This window comes from Perca fluviatilis, chromosome 18, assembly GCF_010015445.1.
Source record: "Perca fluviatilis chromosome 18, GENO_Pfluv_1.0, whole genome shotgun sequence".
Lineage (NCBI taxonomy): Eukaryota > Metazoa > Chordata > Actinopteri > Perciformes > Percidae > Perca > Perca fluviatilis.
Genome location: NC_053129.1, coordinates 17,782,182 through 17,800,047, shown reverse-complemented (window position 1 = coordinate 17,800,047; position 17,866 = coordinate 17,782,182). Strand labels below are relative to the sequence as shown.

The 17,866-nt window shown below is 39.4% G+C and overlaps 2 protein-coding genes across 12 annotated transcripts; one reads left to right on the top strand and one right to left on the bottom strand.

Moving 5' to 3' along the window:
* Positions 1–99: 99 nt before the first annotated feature.
* lca5 (lebercilin LCA5) lies at positions 100–8,195 on the bottom strand. Of its 11 annotated transcripts, none has more exons than XM_039782777.1 (10): positions 7,735–8,195; positions 7,116–7,293; positions 5,424–5,844; positions 4,806–5,047; positions 4,254–4,559; positions 3,577–3,714; positions 3,355–3,451; positions 2,793–2,929; positions 2,482–2,689; positions 100–2,396 (listed from the first exon to the last, which is right to left on the bottom strand). In XM_039782777.1, exons 3-10 carry the CDS (start codon positions 5,815–5,817, stop codon positions 1,504–1,506), a joined length of 2,415 nt encoding a protein of 804 aa, XP_039638711.1. In that variant the 5' UTR covers positions 5,818–5,844; positions 7,116–7,293; positions 7,735–8,195; the 3' UTR covers positions 100–1,503. The 11 variants fall into 11 exon arrangements, with proteins under 11 accessions (XP_039638711.1, XP_039638712.1, XP_039638716.1 ...); XM_039782778.1 differs by having other exon boundaries at positions 7,790–8,195; XM_039782782.1 differs by having other exon boundaries at positions 7,838–8,195.
* A 1,373-nt stretch (positions 8,196–9,568) lies between these two features.
* On the top strand, positions 9,569–16,309 carry sh3bgrl2 (SH3 domain binding glutamate-rich protein like 2). The gene is made up of 4 exons (XM_039782789.1): positions 9,569–9,865; positions 13,837–14,022; positions 15,022–15,102; positions 15,792–16,309. Exons 1-4 carry the CDS (start codon positions 9,821–9,823, stop codon positions 15,804–15,806), a joined length of 327 nt encoding a protein of 108 aa, XP_039638723.1. The 5' UTR covers positions 9,569–9,820; the 3' UTR covers positions 15,807–16,309.
* The last annotated feature ends 1,557 nt before the right edge of the window (positions 16,310–17,866 follow it).

The following is a 17,866-nucleotide window of genomic DNA, read 5'->3' as shown; positions in this document are numbered from 1 at the left end:
GTATTTCCATTCAACAAAATACGACAAATACACTTTTTATAACAATACAATTGGACCATAAGTACAAAAAGTGGAGAAAAAGAAAAAAAGACAAATAAATACAGACCGATCACCACAGTTTTAATCTGTTACAAACAATGTGAAAAAATATACAGGTATCAATTGTACAGCTTATTGTCACAATGTGGTAATAGCCTTGTGCCACATTTGGAGTTGTAATGTAAGTCTATAAGAACTCAACATAAATAAATAGATAAAAGTAGAGCATTTTTGTCACTGGTTTTAGTCATAGACAGTATATAAGAAGGTTTTAGTGCTGATTGTCTGCAGGAGTGTGGTGCTGTCATCACAAGAAGCATATCAGTGACGGGGACAAGGACCCAGAACAGAACAATACCAGGCAATATTGATATTTACTGTTTTACAATATATTCAAGTCAAGTGAATCAAATAGGAACAACTTTTCTTTGTTAAAACACAACATTTCATAGACTGATTTAATGTAACACAAAACTACACTAGCTTGCAATGAGGTTGTTTTCACTTTATAGCATACTTTGATAATAGGACTTTACCATTTTTCTAAAGGGTAAATTATTTCTTTGTAATGGGACATTTAATCAGTATTAATATGATATTGGTGGTCATAACCTGCAGAAAACCATTTTCATAAAGTTGTAAAAAAAAAAAAAAATACATTCACAGACGACCAGGGTGCAGTTTAAACATACTATGATTGTCATATTCCTTAGTGGTAGATTATTATGGCATGGCCTCTAAAACAACTCCAAAATGTCTGTGCCCAAATACTAACATTTGTCCATATAAAGAAGCACAAAGAATTGTAGGATCCCAAACTATCCAACAACAGCAACCCCAAACTATTATTACTTCAAAATATTCAAAGCGCTAAAATGTGAAATGCAAAGAGACGTGATTTGCAGCAAAAGTCAGTTTCATTTTTGACCTGCATTTGTTGATTGGACAAACATTCTCGGGGCAGGGATTCTGTGTGTTGTGGTGTTGCTATTGTTGTGGCATTGGTCGGATAAACTACCAGTTATATTCTATCAGAAAAACTGGAAGGCAACCTGAGAAGTCTCTTCAAATGTAACAAGTAAAAGCCACTGTCTACACTGCACAACACTTACGAGTGCAACTAGCATTAAAACAGATCAAAGGGTAAAAAAATCCTATATTAAGTTTCAGCCATCCATGTGTCTACACACGTGTATCTAAATGTTCGAAGATCACTTTAAATTAAAGATTTTCTATATGAAACCTTAAAAACAGTCACACAAGTTAAATGATTTATCATTTATATTGTCATATAGTATTTTAGATTCTTTGTAGAAACCTTTTTTCGCTTCTAAGTTCGGTTCTGTTGATCATTTTAAAATGTGTATTGGGAAATCAATAGTGTTCGGACTTAGATATACAGACCGTGTTCATCCCTCCATCTCTTATTTTGGAGATCACCTCACGGTTATCATTGATGGCCTTCTATAAGACAAGCTCCTCTATGTCATCATCAAATGAGGTGATGGCACGGATGGCAGGCCTGCTCTCTGCCACGTGCAGGGTGTTCAGGGAGGATGCTGGAGGGGTGGAAGACCCTGAGTTGAAGCTGAGCAGTCCTTCCCTTCTTGAACGCACTCCATTGGTAGTTGGAGGACTGTTAAGGACCTCCATTTTATTGGAGGTGCTCACACTGTCACAAGCAGGTGTTGCCAGGGCACCAAATAGCTGCTGCATGAGGCTAGACTTCCTCTCCTTCCCCGACCCTCTTTCCATCTCCTTTTCTTTCTCCATCTCCACCCCTCTAAAAACACCTATTGCTTCTAATGCAGAGTCCCTGTCCTCTTTGGGCGGAGGTGGTGGGAAGCCTGAGGAACCTCGAGAAGCTGAACGCCCGAAAGAAGGCGCGTAGCTTCCAAATGCCAAGTCGTCACTGGAGATTTGGGGCCGCGGTGCTCTCCTCCCTACTCCTGTTGTAGCAGCTCCACCCTCCATGCCTGATCTTCTCTTTCCGCCTTCCCCGCTTCCAGCACCAGCGCGCAAACTGGCCGAATCCTCTGATTCGGTGTGGTTAAAAATGGAAGAGTTAAGGTTCCTCTGCTGAGGAGAAGAATAGTTACTGGTAGCTTTAGGACTAGACTCAGCAAACATGGTGTCCTGGGTTCTGTTGTCTTGACCGTCTATTTCACGCATCTTAGCCAGCAGCTGTTCTTTTTTGCGGCGTGCTTCCGCTGCTGCCTGCTGATTGGCCAGAACCTCCTGGTTCCACCTCTGCACCTCTTCCTGGACATGGCCACGCTTCCGGTTGTTCTCTTCCTCCTGGTTTGACAGGGAGCTTGTCCTCTTTCTATCTTCTTCCTCTTTTGTTTTCTCCCAGCCTGTGGACATAAGACAAATCCCTTACCGTTTTTGTACTCTTTACTAATTTTCTCAATGCAATAGGGATGCGTATGCTTATTTTACCATCTCTTAGTCTCTTTGCCTTCTCCTCCAGCACATTAAGCTCCAATTTGAGTTGCCGCTTCTCCTCTCTCTCCAGCTCTTTATCTTTCTCCTTCACCAACTCCTCCTCCTTGTCTCTGTCTTTTTCTCTGTCTCTCGTCTTCTGCTGTTCCCACTTTTGATGTCTGTCTTCTGTCTCTGCCTGTCTGTCCACTCCGTCGAGCTCCTGCTGATGTAAAGTGATTGAGATTAAGAGGCATAAGAGGTGTGTGATAGATGAAATGACTGACTGAAGAAGTGTGGACATGGGGGGTGAAGTGGAGTGACTTTACCTTGAGTGATAGGTATTCGTCAGGTGCATGTTCAATGTACTCATTGGCATCAGTAATAGCAGGGGGAGGTGTGGGGAAATCCACACTGGATGTCCTGTCTTTAGTCTGCACTGCCTTGGTGCTGCTCCTGCTGGGGACTATGTATGAAACAAAAATAAAATATATATATATATATATATATATATATATATATATATATATATATAAATATATATATAAATATATATATATATATGTGTGTGTGTGTGTGTGTATGTAGAGATATATATACATATACACACACATACATACACAGTATATGTATTAGTTAATTTTGCTATACGTATTCCAAACCTTACCTTGATACAGATAGTATGGTATAGTAGTATAGTTTCATGATTAATATTTATTAGCATCCATGCTCAACAACTTTTCAAAACTATTTCAATATGCATGAACTATGACAAGCTATGACACACCATTTTGATTTCCCTTTTACTCTTCCAGGTTTGCCATGAGCACTGCTTAAGGTTTTGTGATGACGAATGAGCTTCTATCTACCTAAACTAATATTAGGCATTACCTTTCCGCTTTGTGCCACTGTCAACATCTTTCCTAAGTGCGGGTTTCATCACGCGGTTGGCATAGATGTTCTTAGCATCTAGTTCTCTCTCTTTCTCCTGATAACAAAACATATCAACAAAATGAAAGATTTCATGCAATGCTGCTTTTTATACCCAATAATGAAGAAAGACACAGCTGGTTTCAGCTGGTATTTGTAAGTATATTTTTACTGTATTTGGACCTTGAGTTTAATGGTCAGTCGTTCCAGCTCCTCCTGCAGAGTCCTGATCTCTTCCTGGGCACTGATTGTCTTCTTCCTCTCTGCAGCCAGCTGCCTCTGGTAACTGCTGTTGCTCAGCTCCATGCTACGCTCCAGCTCCTTCAAACACACAGACAACAAATACACTTTTCCAGCTGCCGCATTACAAAAAGGAACTCAAGTCTGATGATGACATTCTGTTTGTATGCTTGTCAGAGAACCACACAGATTTGGAGCAAATGAGCGTGTGTTGTCTGCAAGTGATTGTTTATGTAACTAGTAAAAGTAGTATAACCTTGTAAACCAAACACAAATTATTTCATCCCAAGGATCCAAATCTGTAAGCCTCATTTCAAGAAGACAAAGATCATGTAAAGAAATAGTTTATTATAGGGCAACTTTTATCAAATCTGAACAGTCACTGTCAGTCACTGACCCAACAGCCAATAATGTGAAAATACCCAATTTATTTATAGATATTGTAAAACTGAAAACCTGACCCATTTAGGCAATTTCCATTGAATGAGATACAATTCAGAGGCTCTCAAATCTGTCCGTACAGATAAGGGTAAGTAATAGCAGCACTACATTCTACAGTATCTGCAAAGCTCAGCATTGTTGATAAAGAGCTAAATAAATGAAATCTAAAATAAATGTACCTTAATCTTGCGTTCCGCCTCTTGTGCCCGGGTCTTCTCTTCCTCTAGCTTGCGGCTTAGCTCGTCTCTGGTTCCTAACTCTCGCTGGTCGACCAGCTTCTTCAGCCGTGCGATTGTCCCCTGACTCCTCTGTAGCTGCTCCTCGCTGTCCTTCATCCGCCGCTCGGTTGCCCGCTCCCGCTCCTGAGTACGCCTGAGCCGCTCACGCAGCACGTGGGTCTCATTGTTGTGGCGTGACAGTAACTGGGAAATCTCGCTTTCTGTGTCATCGTAGCGATGCAGGGCTTTTTCTTGACGCACCTGAAGCTGCAGCGTGGAAAAGAAGAAATTCAATTTTAGAACGCCACAGGTGTTGAAGATGATGAGAAAACTGATTTAAAAAAGGTGAAAGATTATGTGATTGATTTTCCTGCTAAGATGTGTGTGTTTATGTTTTCTTTCTTCTGTTTTTTACTATAAAATATCAGTACTGGACACCAAAATCTGATATTGTTTAATTAAAACAGTCTCTCTATATAGTTAACCCAAACTTAACTAGAGGGGTAGGCCTACCTGTCTGAGAACTCGATTTTCCTTCTGCAGCTCATCAGTGCGTTGTTGCAGCTCAGCAAGGGAGTTACGCAACTCATTGATCTTCAGCAGGCGGGCTGAAAGCATCCTCTTGGTGACCAGGTCCAGGTCTTTAGGCGGTGTGGACTCCTTGCTTTGTGAAAGCATTCCCCTGCGATGCTGCTGGATCAGAGGCTGGCCACCTGGACGCTGTGGGCGAGACACACCCCGGCGCCCCACACCAACTGCCAGGAAGAGAAACACACATGATGTAGAAATAATTTAAAGGCAATGACAATAAAGACTTTTACAACACATGGACATGTGCACTAGTAGTGGTGAATAGAAAGTAAGGTTAGGGCTACAGACTGATCAAAATCAAACTTTATTAACATAATTAGTGTGTTAAGAACTTTTACAATATTCAAATGGAAATTGTATTTATTTGTATCAAGTTCGGGGTGAAAAACAGCTCATAAAAATCTACATGTCTAAAAGGAGAACTTTTGTTAAAATCTGCCTTACACTGCCATCATCTGGACAGTAAATTAAATGTAACCAGCGAGGGTTCCGTTTCATTCATTCATCGTCCATACTTGATAATTTTCTTGCTTTACATACCTGTCTTGTAGAGGGGGCTGTTATAAATCCTCTTTGTCCGCACCCCTCTTTGAGGAGTAGGGGATGGAGTCCGGGACCGGGAGTATGGGGAGATCGAGCGGTCTGAAGGAGACTCATTCTCATAGTCCTCTGAGTACAACGACCGACTACTTCTCTGTCCCTCTTCATCTGATATCTGGTCCCGGTCTGGATCTGAACGGCAGGTTCGGGTTTTGGATCTACTCTCAACACAGCTGTCTTTTTCCCCCTCATCCTGGATCTTGTCCTGGTAGTTCTTTTTGTGTTTTTGGAAAGATGATGCTCGGGAATCTTCCTTTGTACTCTGGAGTGACTGACGACTTTGAATAACATCCCGATTGTCTTGATACGGATCAGATATGTTTTCAGATTCCATGTTGTCACTTTAAGAAGAAATGCTGTGCTGAATTTAAACACAAAAAGTGGGAAAGAAACATCTCAGACTTTGAATTATATTAGGGTTACAATTATAATAACAATTTAACAATAACAAAGCCTTACTTGGAATGGATGTATCTTAGCGGATTTAACAAACTTACATTAATAGTCCCCTGGTAAACGGACCTCAACATTTGTAATGTGCAACCCAGATGAAATTTCTTTAAATTCATTCAAAACAGTAATAAGAAGCTCGGCCAACTGGTTTGTCTTAGGTTTTCTGTATTGTGTGTCTTGGTCACTAAGCAACAACACACATGAGGTGGAATTTTCCATGAGGCTGAATGATGTATGATATCACTAGTCAACACTACTGCTGCTACATCCAAAATACTAGCCTGCTTCCATCTGCCCTGGTGACTTATTAAACAGCCAGATTATTATTTCTGACTGCAATAGGATATGGATAGGAACACACATTCAAGTTCAAATAGTACAGAAAAAGAGGAGGGGGAAAAAAGCATTCAGGTGTTGTTACCTGATGTTTTTATTCTGCTGATTGTAGTGTTGCATATAAAATATATTTTGTACACATATCTTTTTATTTTGTAAGTAACTGTTTGTATCTATTATAATGTTGGTCTTTTATGATACCAGCCTAATGGGTAGGTATTTTTAGTTTTTCTACATTGAGCAAATACTATATTAAACATTTCTACACATTTGCCCGACTCATTTTCTATGTGAACAAAGGCCCATGTGTTAAAAATAGTCTAGCAACACCAGATTTTCTTGTTGCTGAGATCAAACAACCTTGAATAGTTGAAGAATAAATATAGAATTCAAGACTAATAGCGAGTACACGCTTTGACATTTGTGCTAATGGCATGTAAAGGTCATGCAGTCATCTGGCCCTTTCATCAGTCCTGACAATAATAGAATCACTTGACAGGTATCTATGGAAAAAGCAGCCCAAACCTTAATACAGTGGTTTTCAGGGGTTCTTAAGGAGGTTCCAGGAGGTCCCCAGCAAAAGGGGAATTCTTTTTTTTTTTTTTTTTTTTTACAATAATTCCATCCATAAGTAACACAATGACAGAATGCATTAATATTTTGGTATTCGGTTTCCTACACTTTCTGTAATAAACATCTAAAAGCAAAAAGCCTACCAAATGGGGGTCCGTATTCTAATTTGTGTCAATTTAGGGGTCTTTGGCATAAAAAAGTTTGAGAACCACTGCACTAAATTTGGTCAAATATTTTGAACACAAAAAGTGATTTAATTATATGAATTACCATTATTATCAAATATGGCTGGGTGTATAGGAGTATTAAGGTCAGCTTATTGTAACATATCTCATTAGATTGGTTCCATTATATCCCCATCATCTCTGTTGACATCATCATTCACATCTTCGGGTTCATCGTGCTTATGTCTGACTGTCTCCGGAGGCTTCTGATAACTCTATTATAGCTGAGAGAATATATGCAGTCGGGTCACAAGCTCTCCAGCTAGTGAAAACAATTATTCAAACAGATGCGTGTTATCAAGGGCTTAATATAGCGCTACTACAAGCTTCCTCTGGCCTGCCATCTGTGTGACACGCACAGATTGGATTACAGTAGGCCGTCTGCTGTTGACAGGTGTATTGTTGTGAGACTAACGGTCAGGTAAAAGCTACAATGTGGCTAGTAGGTTAGTGGGATCTATACTCAAATGCAACATGATAAAATAGACGTCAATAAGAGAGAAGTAGCTTTGTTAGATGAGGTTCCAAACAACATTCAGCGCATTTGCATTGGCAAACGTTAGCCCCAAAGGGGTTGTAGAAAGCTAACGGTGATGGAGGACTGACTGATAATAATAGCTTATTAGCTTAGCTATAGCAACAACAACAACAAAAAAAAAGACTACCATCAACAGGTGGAGTGTGTTTTAACGTTACCGCTCGGCGTCTGCTGGCACCAACCTGTCAGTTTTCCGCGTTTACTCTTTTAAATCTTGCCGACTGGTTTACCTTTAACTTTGTAGCAATTCACGGCTTGTTGTTTGGACTCGATCGACTAATGTTAGCTAACGCTACATAGCTTCAACTATTAGCTAGCTAGCTATCTAGCTAGCAAGATACTATGAACTTAAGCTAACTTAGCTAGCTACCGTTACATATAAGAAGGCATAACGTTAGACGTCCGCCCTATTTGGAAACTGTCATGGCTATCTTTTTTTAAGTGCGTCGTCCTGTAATTATCCACAGTTAAACAGCAAACCGGAGTATAATCCTGACAGCTATTTATTTGGTCCACGCCTTGCTTGAGGTTTGCTCCATTCCTACCGCTGACGCCGCACCATGGCAACCGCAGCATTCCCTGCAGTACCACTTTAACGCCAGAGTGGCGCTGTAGTGCATAGTTTTAACTGTGCTTTTTCAAGATGTACAAACCATAGACTAATATTATAAGGCTATGGTACAAACGTGGGGAAAGCTTATGCTGGGAGGCTCAGTTAAAGAAAAATAGTATGTAGGAAATCGAAGGGACATATTAAAATATATTAATATGTCATCTGACCATCTAATATAATATGGTACATAATTGTGCAATGCATATTTCAATTGTGCTAAAGTTTTTAGAATGTGTGCAGAATGTCTGTCCCTTCAAGACCATTTGCTTGGTGTTTGAGATTTATGTCATGAGCCATACTGCTATCTGGCCATCTGTAGCATACCATTGTCACAAACTGGACAGAAAACAACCTTGCTGCCAGAATCCTGAGAACTAGACCATAATCCTGTTATCAACCCCTAGTAGCCTACTGTACCTGAAACTGACGGAGGTTACCAGTCTGAACTTGGGCCTCATATATAGTTCACAATTTGTTGAGCTCAATTGGCTCCCTGTTGAGTCTCGTGTTATTATGTCAAGGCTGACCATGATCCATGACCATGATCCATAAAATATTGTCAGATAGTGTCCCAATTGTTTTGTACACACACAATATTTACACTCGTGGCAGCATATCAGACCTGTGTCCTTATACATTTAAGTCAGTGTTAGGGAAAGGAACCTTTGCTTATATAGGGGCAGTTCAGTGGAAGAAATTAGACCGGCAAATTAAAGTCATTTTCAGCATGAACTCTTTCAAAAAGAGAATCAAGACCTGGTTAGTAGAGAGGGTAGCTGAATAGAGCAGGGGGCCAGTTACCGTTTTTATTTTTATTTATTTAAGAAAAATGTTTTTATGTCATGTCATTGATTATCACACACTCTGTAAGTGTCTTGCCTTGTCCTGATGTTATGTGTTGAGGACCACAATGGAAATAAGTCCTGGACTTTATTGTGTGTGACTCGATTGTATTTGATGTCTTTTCATGTGTAAGGCATTCTTGATACAATTAAATAAATCAAATCAAATCAAATCAAACCAGTCAAGTTGCCTGATATAGCCAGAGTCAAGAAAAATACATATTTTTTTCCTTTCAAAATAAACAATATTGAATTGAATATCTAATTGTGCTTGGTAAAAACATGAGGAAATACTAAATCCGAGGAATTAATTTAAAACACATACAGACTTTAACCTACATTTATTTATACCTTATTTTGTCTATACTTTACCAATGAATAATATTATGGATGAATTGTAGCCTACAGTATTACGCACTATAATTTTAGTTCTCCAAAAAAAGAAAAGTAAAGAAAAGAAAAAACACTTAAAGATTGACTTTTTTATTTTGAAAACTGTGACCGGAAATCCAATGTTTGATATGACGTCTGTTGCATCTGTGCTGTAAGAATTGTTGAGCGCCACAGTCTGCAGAAACCAAACGCACGCTGTTTTATTATCATGGTTCAGTTTAAATAGGCTACTGGAGACGCGCGTCTTCTCTCTTCTAAACACAGCCGGTAGTTTAAAGTCTGAATTTGTGATATTGAAAACCAACGGGACTTGCTGCCACCAAACAGTTTGTTTGTCAACTGTCTGACATTCATTTGGGATTAAAATGGTCATCAAGGTTTACATCGCCTCCTCAACCGGCTCTGTCGCGGTGAGTGTTGACAAATGTATTTTCAAGCTTTTTGACAGTTGTATATAAGACATGCGGGCACATTACAAATGCAGGCTAGCCTACATCTTTATGCTCGCCGAATAGTGTTAATTGCCATTTTTTAAACTGGACTGTAAGTGCGACTTCAGACAGTTCACAAGCAGTAAAATTAATCAGCATGATGCAGTTCATTCACTGACGAAGACGCACAGATTTATTTGGAGAGGCAGATTTATTTTGTGTTCTGTGCAATGCATTTGTTAATTCAATCTGTTGCATTTTTTTTTTTGTGAGATGCATTTTCAATTCATGTACAGTGGGCCTTCGTTGTGTAGAAGCTTAATAAATAACATGATCTTGTAAAACTTCTCCTTCCTGGTAGAACAAAGTCCGTGTTTGGTGTGCAACCCTCCCACTAACACATAGGCACTTTACTTTGAAGCCAGCATCAGCAGCAGGTAGTACCTCTGGAACCTTGTCCTTTTTTGGGGTAATCTACTCTTATATGTTGTGAGATGTTACTTTCAACTTGAACCCCTGAGTAATTCTAGGGTAGGGCTCCTACAACTGAGCAGCAGCATAATTATTCAGAAGGGCCTACTGGAAATACATAAGACTTAATTAGAAGGCCATTTACTGTGGATCTTGTGTAGTGCAGAAATGATTAATTAGGGAGTTGATCAACACAAAATTATATATTGTATACTGAATATGATTGGGTTTTGGACAAGACAAGAAAAAGACATTTGACGATGCCACTATTTTCTGACATGTTATAGACTGAGAAATAAATGGTAATCCAAAAAAAATACTAGACAGATTAATTAATAATGAAAAAACGAAAATAATTGTTAGTTGTTACCCTAGTCCTGTAGTGCCTGCTGGGAAACAACAGGCACATGTCATAGAGAAGGCCCTGCTGATATTAGAGTACCAGCACAAAATCATCAAACAACACTCCTGCGTGAATGCTTCAAGGCTTAGGTAATGGGGGAAATGAGTAATATATTTATTTAATCATGATTTGTCTTGAGAAGAGGGCAGCACAATCTTTGAGCGTTTACAAAGGAGTTATTTTTAGGCCTATGACACATACATTCAAAACACACAGACTCTATCTCCCCACACACACACACACACACACACACACACACACACACACACACACACACACACACACACAAAACACAGTCATGCACGCATAAATAGGTCTACCATTTGGGTCAGTTATGTGAGTGTTGAGCTCATGTGAATGTAATTTACTGTGAATGCTTTTGAATTGAGTTACAAGTGATTGAATAAAGAGGTGAGACTGCTAGAATCCCTCAGCTGATTTAAAGTGAAATGGAAAGAGTAAAAAAAGAGAGAGAGATAGTAGTGTGAGATATGAAGGGAGACAAACTGTGAAAGATAGTGAAGTCAGGGGAACCAGACAGGTGCTGCAAGCAGCTAATATCTGAGCGGACTCAAGGCGGGAGCAATAATCAAAACATTACAGTGAACCCATCAAATGAACACACAGCTTAACAACAGCAGATTAGTGGGGCGGAAAATCAACACCCCAGAATGAATGAAGTGCAAATTAGGTTATTCCCCCCACCCTAACCCCCACATCCAACCTCTTCTGTGGATAGTCTCATCAGATTTTTACATATACTTGCTGTTCAGTCTCATCAGATTTTTACATATACTTGCTGTTCTAATTTCTAATGCCTAATGCCTAATCTGTATTTTTACTAATTTAAAAAGTCACCACTGTGTCCTCACATTATTTGATCTCAGCAATGATTTTATACGCTATACGCTTGATTAGAAGGCCATGCAAGTTGAAAATAGTTTGTAGTGGTAATGTTGGCGACAACAGAAACTGTCCCGTACTTTTTATTTTTTTTATTTCAATTTATTTAATTTTTTTGCTCAGGATATAGGTGGGATTTATGTACGTTTTCCTATCCCAAGTCCTCTCTTTCCCTGTGTCGCTCTCTGTCCGTGACTAAAGGATAAGTCTTAGCTCTAGTTAATCCCTATTTCAGAAAGTGCTCTTAAACAAAGCATGCATTACTCATATACTGAAATGTGAGCGTTTGTTTAGGAGTGCAATTTGTGTATGTGTCTTTAAGCTTTTGTGCACACCAAAATCTGAACTCACCTATCTCCTGACACACACTCTCACTCACCCTCACTGGGGGGAACTTCTTTCATTATTTAGACTCACGCTGCCTACTCACTTCTTTTCATCTCGGAGAGAGGTCGTATCATTTGTACCATGTTGGAGAAAAGCTATGTGATATACAGCATGGAATCAGACCAGTTATTCTATATGGAGGTTTAACTTTTGACCAGAGCAAACAGACATTGTTTCTCATTAAACACCGTATCCTGGCACTTCATTTGCTTTTCCAGATAAAGCTGTTTCATGGCCACAGAGACAATTGCAGTAGGAAGAAGACACAACAGATTATCTTGTTTGGGTGTGTGTCTATAACAGACTGTACAGAACAATCCCTTACTGTCTTTAATGTAAAACAATAGCTCCATTGTGGCCCTTAGCATCACTAAAACAATGGGCACACATGACATGTACACAAGCACAGGGCAGATATTCAATCTTTGTGTATTTATTTTTTTCGAATAATCAGCCCTTTTGTCATGTTAATGAATGCTCAAGCATAACTATATTGCCTGAACTTGAATCACCATGATAGACTGCATTAGAAAAACACAGATGACAATTCAAAATATATCAGAAATATAATGGAAAGTATGTTGTTGCGTGTCATTGGGCATTTTTAAGTGGGTATATGGAAATCCTGGAGCTTTCTTAGTGGGTATACTGCGTATACCTGCATATCACGTAGACCACCACTGGCTCCAAGCAAACTTAGAATGACTGGATCAATAATACAAGCTAGATGTGAATGCAAAAGATAAATAAAAACAAGTGTAAAATAAGTCTGTTTTACCTTTTTTGTATCTAAGCCAATTGAGCAAATTATGATCATCATCTAGTAATAAAACTCCAAGACGTGGACTTGGCCTCTGTGTCTAATGTTTGTTTACGACTCTCCCTTCCGTGGGAGTTTTCTGTCTTCTAAAATTATCTCTGTATTTTTTTCCCTCTCAGCATTCACAAACACTGTCATGCAGTTTCAAACACAGAACATCCCAGAGCACATACAGTACTGTGACAATACCACAGGGAGCTGTAGTATCCATCCCCATAGACCACAAATGGCTTCATTGCATGGTTTTCAGGTGGACTTTCCTCTTAAATGGACACTTCATTGTGTGCTTGGAAAGTGCACAAAGGGCACACAGCTGCAGAAGTGGTCGAACTATGTCTAAACAAAAAATATGCTAATGTGTTACTTTATAAAATAATAAGAATAGTAATTGATATATTCATCAATAGATAATAATTGTTAATGTCAGCCTTATGAAATCTAGTAAACTGTATTGATGTACTATGAGGCCATAGCATACTGTACAGGAAAAGGATTTCAGCTCTCCGATTTTAAACCTAATCTCCTCCACTAATCGATAACCCTTCTTAATGTCCTGTTACCAATGGAGTCCCTATGAAGTGAATACATACAGTACACTCCACAAGTGTGTGCTCTGGTTGTCAGCTTACTGTTTGTCATTGCAGGAGTGTATTGAAAACCCTACTGCTTGGCCAAGAGCAATATACATGCAGAGACAAAGGGAAAGCCATGCACACATACAGTACAGTGTCCAGCTGCATGTACATACATGAAGGCAATATGAGAGTATGCCTTAGTGGTAACATGTACATTTGCTTGCGTTAGCTCACATTATTGATGTAACAAAGTCCTTGTCCTTTTTCTTTCAATTATTTTTTTTAATCGACATCTTTATCAACTTGATCTCACCACCTCTCCTGAACCAATTCTCTTCCCCCTCCCCCCACCACCCATTCTTTGATGTATCTAATTTTCGACCTCTTCCAGGTTAAAAAGCATCAACAGGCAGTGGTGGGTTTTCTGGAGGCCAATCGAATCAGCTTCCAGGAAGTAGACATCACCATGCTGGAGGAGCAGAGGCTCTGGATGTACCGGAACATCCCCAGAGACAAGCTGCCGGAGAAAGGCAACCCGCTGCCTCCACAGATCTTCAACGAGGATCGATATTGTGGGGTATGATGGGTGTTTGTTTCTGATGTTTCTAATCAGCAACTGTACCTCAGGTAGATCTGAACACACGGAAACAGTGTTGTCCAAACTTATTTTTTGGTTTCTAAATAAATAAAGTGGATGGGAAGGTTTTGATATTTCATCATGTAGAAATTAAAATCATGAAAAGTGAAGCAAATGCGGTGAGTGCCTTCAACTTGCATTCTATCTAATTTCCAGCAGGGGGGTGACTCCACCGTTTGCAAAAAGAAGTCAAATTACATAGAAGTCTATGGGGAAATAACCGTACTTCACTTGATATATTACCTCAGTTAACATTGTCTTCTTTAATACAGCAAGATGTTCATTTTGTTAATTATGTTCCCATTTATTTTAAAACAGAAGATAAAGCAGGGGATGCTTTAGGGCGTGGCTACACGGCGACCTGTCAATCAGGACAGAGGCTTAACAATGCTAATCCATGGCATTGTGTACATTAAAATCGCCCTCAATCACATTTGATTAGTTTTTAATTTGATCCTGCCAAGTTCAAATGAGCGTTTCATCCAAAATAGTGCACATTTTACAGGAAGAGCAAAGAAAGGGAATTTTACACAGGAACACAGGATTCAAATTCATTTTAAAGGTGTAAGATTGAGTTTTTATATACATTGATGATTGTTAATGCTCAAGATGGTTATGCCAATAGTTCTCATCATTCAGTACAAGGCTGAGCTACCTATGCTGGTGAATACGTTTGACCAGTTACTGCTTGCCAGTTTATGCCCTCCACTTGCACGGCACTTTGTAATCCTGCCGTAATCCATTTTCATGGACGGTGCAGATTATCTGCTCTGCCTGCCGTCACTCTCACTGGCCAAAGTAATCCAAAATTACTCTGCAATGTCATGGCCATTGCATTTTATTAATAGAAGTGGAGGGACTATTTGCCAGGGATGTTCACAACCATCATTCTTTACGTAGATTTATGTAACATTGTCATTTTTTTCTCTTTCCCCTTAGGACTATGAAGACTTCTTCCAGTCGAAAGAGGACAACACTGTGTTTGCATTCCTTGGGCTCAGTTCCCAGCCCTCAGTGAAAGTAAGAGGAGAGTATTTATGCATTTAAAGACACAGAAACACAGCACTGTCTCTGTGGTATAAATTATACAGCCTTTTATCAGTCCTTTTTTTTGGTAGGTCAGTTTAAAAGCGCCAAATCCCATCCATCTAGAGTCAGTGGTCTTGTCTCCTCCCCTCAATCTGTTTTTCAAGTATCAAGATTTATATGATGATTCTCCCAAAGGTCTCCTTAGAATTTTGATAATCATAGTTTCCACATTGAGATCAGTGCTTAGATGATGAGGAAATGAATACAATACACAGTATCTCTCATCTTCATAGTGGAAATGGACTTGGACTATGTTAGTGCTTTTGAAAGAATACAAAATAACAGGAACCTTTCGATGATCCACTTACCAAACAAATTAACTTATTTATATTTATTATACTTATATATTTCTCACTAAAGATCATTTATTTGCCCCCCCCCTACCCCCCCAGTCACACCCCTTTTCTGTCTCTCCTCTAGAGGTTGATTGGATAACTAAGTTAAAAGAGATCGGATTACGTATTAACGAGCAGGATATTGCAGATGCATTAGTAGTATGGACATGTTTCATGTTTAGCAGAGATGTCTGGCTATATAGCATACTGTGGGGTCTTTTAAATCTGAGGAGAACATAGATGATAATTGTTCAATCTCTCCACCTCTTTACCCCCATTCTCTAGGATTCTGAGTCATAGCCTAGATCAAACTCTTAAAATAGGAGGATGGAAACTGCATTGCTTCCTGTGTTGCACCACCTCTTCTCTCGTGTTCCTCCTGCTATGATGCCAGCATGTTGCCAAACATCAGACCCCGCGGATTTCCTGTATGACCTCTCCTGACTCTGTAAACTCTCATTCCACCATCACTTAAATCTGCAAGAAGAGTCTTGATTCTCAAGAGAGACTTGTTCACAGAACAAGAGGATTAACTTTATGATGAATGCATTTGTGTTTTCCTTTCATGTTTAACACACTGTGACAGCAAGCACTGGCAGTAGCATAAACAAAGTGCAAACTAGATGGAGCAGCTTTTGCATCAGTAGACCAGTTGCTTTATGTAAATCTACAATACCTACAATACAGTGGATGGAGGAATTACTGATCAGGTGCAGCACAAGTCACCAAAAAACACACATTTTGTGTGTGTGTGTGTGTGTGTGTGTGTGTGTGTGTGTGTGTGTGTGTGTGTGTGTGTGTGTGTGTGTGTGTGTGTGTGTGTGTGTGTGTGTGTGTGCATGCGCGTGTGTGTGTGTGTGTGTGTTCTTGTTTAACTATATTTGTGGGGTCCAAAACCCGGAGTCCAGTATACTTGTGTGGTCCCGACAGCTTTGTGGGGCCAAAATGCTTTACCCCACAACTTTAAAGGGCTGTTTGAGTGTTAAGACTTGGTTTTGGGATTAGGGATATAATTAGTTTATGGTTAGGCATTTAGTTGTGATGGTTAAAGTTAGCGCAACAAGTGTGTGTGTGTGTGTGTGTGTGTGTGTGTGTGTGTGTGTGTGTGTGTGTGTGTGTGTGTGTGTGTGTGTGTGTGTGTGTGTGTGTGTGTGTGTGTGTGTGTGTGTGTGTGTGTGTGTGTGTGTGTGTTGTGTGTGCGTTTGAGTGTGACAGGATGCTGTCCCAGACATGCTAGTGGAACTGCAGTTTACCACAAAGCAGATGAGACCAAATGGTATGAATCCTAAAAGATATGAGGGATAGACACATACCTAATATCAATGCCAGCATTCATGTTAAGTGTGTAGTCACGGTCATCAAATTAAACAAACATTGTTCTTGTGTTATTCCACTGCCAAACTAGTTTAAAGGACAGGGTGTCCGTTATTTTCTCTTTTTGTCTTATTGCCTTCAAATCAAATAATAAGAAAAAAAACAACAATGAAAACAACTTTGTACATTCTGACTTCCCTACCCTGTCTGTGCCACTCAGCCCTGAGCCCATTCTTTTTTACAGAGTCTCTAAATATGTTTCAAATATATAGTTACATTTTTTGAATATTTATTTTAAGATGTGGATTAATACACATTTGGTGCTCTGAGTATTTACAGCAGCAGGACGGTGTTACATGAACATATCACCCAGTGCAACGTTGTGGCTCATTCAGGTGTTTATTTTTTATTATTTCCTTTTTTTGGACCACTATGTAGGTCTATGGCACACAGGCTTTGGCTGAACATATGATATTTGTCAGTAGGATCAATTCATTGTTGGTTTAGTTTTTTTCATTGGATTTGTTGGCAACATGAAAAACATAGACTCAGCTTCCCCTGCTGAGCCTCCCCTTATATTTCCAAAATGTTTGAGTAAATAAATGCTGAAATGTGAGCAGACTGCCCGGGTTTTACATATTATGAAATGATCATAGGTTGATACGTCATGGCCAATTTGTAGACCTGTCCTCCAATCTGTATTTCTCTGTCCCAAACACCAACACTAAGCATTTTCTCTTTAAGTCTCTCTTCCTTATTAAATTATTACGGGTGGGTGGTTGAGTTATTGCTTTTTGTTTACACATGAAGGACGCACACAAACAGATGTACCCTCGCTAGCCATTCTTCCCTAAATGTCGTGCCATCACGTGAAAGGATGTCATTTTTATTCAGTTTTAGTCACGGAGGGGACATCAATGTATTTTTGCCACTAACGACATTCCTATTTTGCTGAGTTGTATCCTTATGTATTGTGAAATCATGTAATGACTTTGTTGTGAAATATTAGATACAAACAAGTCTGTTGGACTGACTAAATGTACTTT

Excerpts from the sequence above, each read along its gene's own strand:
- lca5 (XM_039782779.1), bottom strand. The coding sequence starts at position 5,817 with ATGGAATCTGAAAACATATCTGATCCGTATCAAGACAATCGGGATGTT. Across the intron at positions 4,560-4,805 it reads AAAATCGAGTTCTCAGACAG|CTTCAGGTGCGTCAAGAAAA; the intron begins GTAGGCCTACCC and ends TCCACGCTGCAG. Across the intron at positions 3,715-4,253 it reads AGGCGGAACGCAAGATTAAG|GAGCTGGAGCGTAGCATGGA; the intron begins GTACATTTATTT and ends GTGTGTTTGAAG.
- sh3bgrl2 (XM_039782789.1), top strand. The coding sequence starts at position 9,821 with ATGGTCATCAAGGTTTACATCGCCTCCTCAACCGGCTCTGTCGCG. Across the intron at positions 9,866-13,836 it reads CCTCAACCGGCTCTGTCGCG|GTTAAAAAGCATCAACAGGC; the intron begins GTGAGTGTTGAC and ends GACCTCTTCCAG. Across the intron at positions 14,023-15,021 it reads ACGAGGATCGATATTGTGGG|GACTATGAAGACTTCTTCCA; the intron begins GTATGATGGGTG and ends CTTTCCCCTTAG.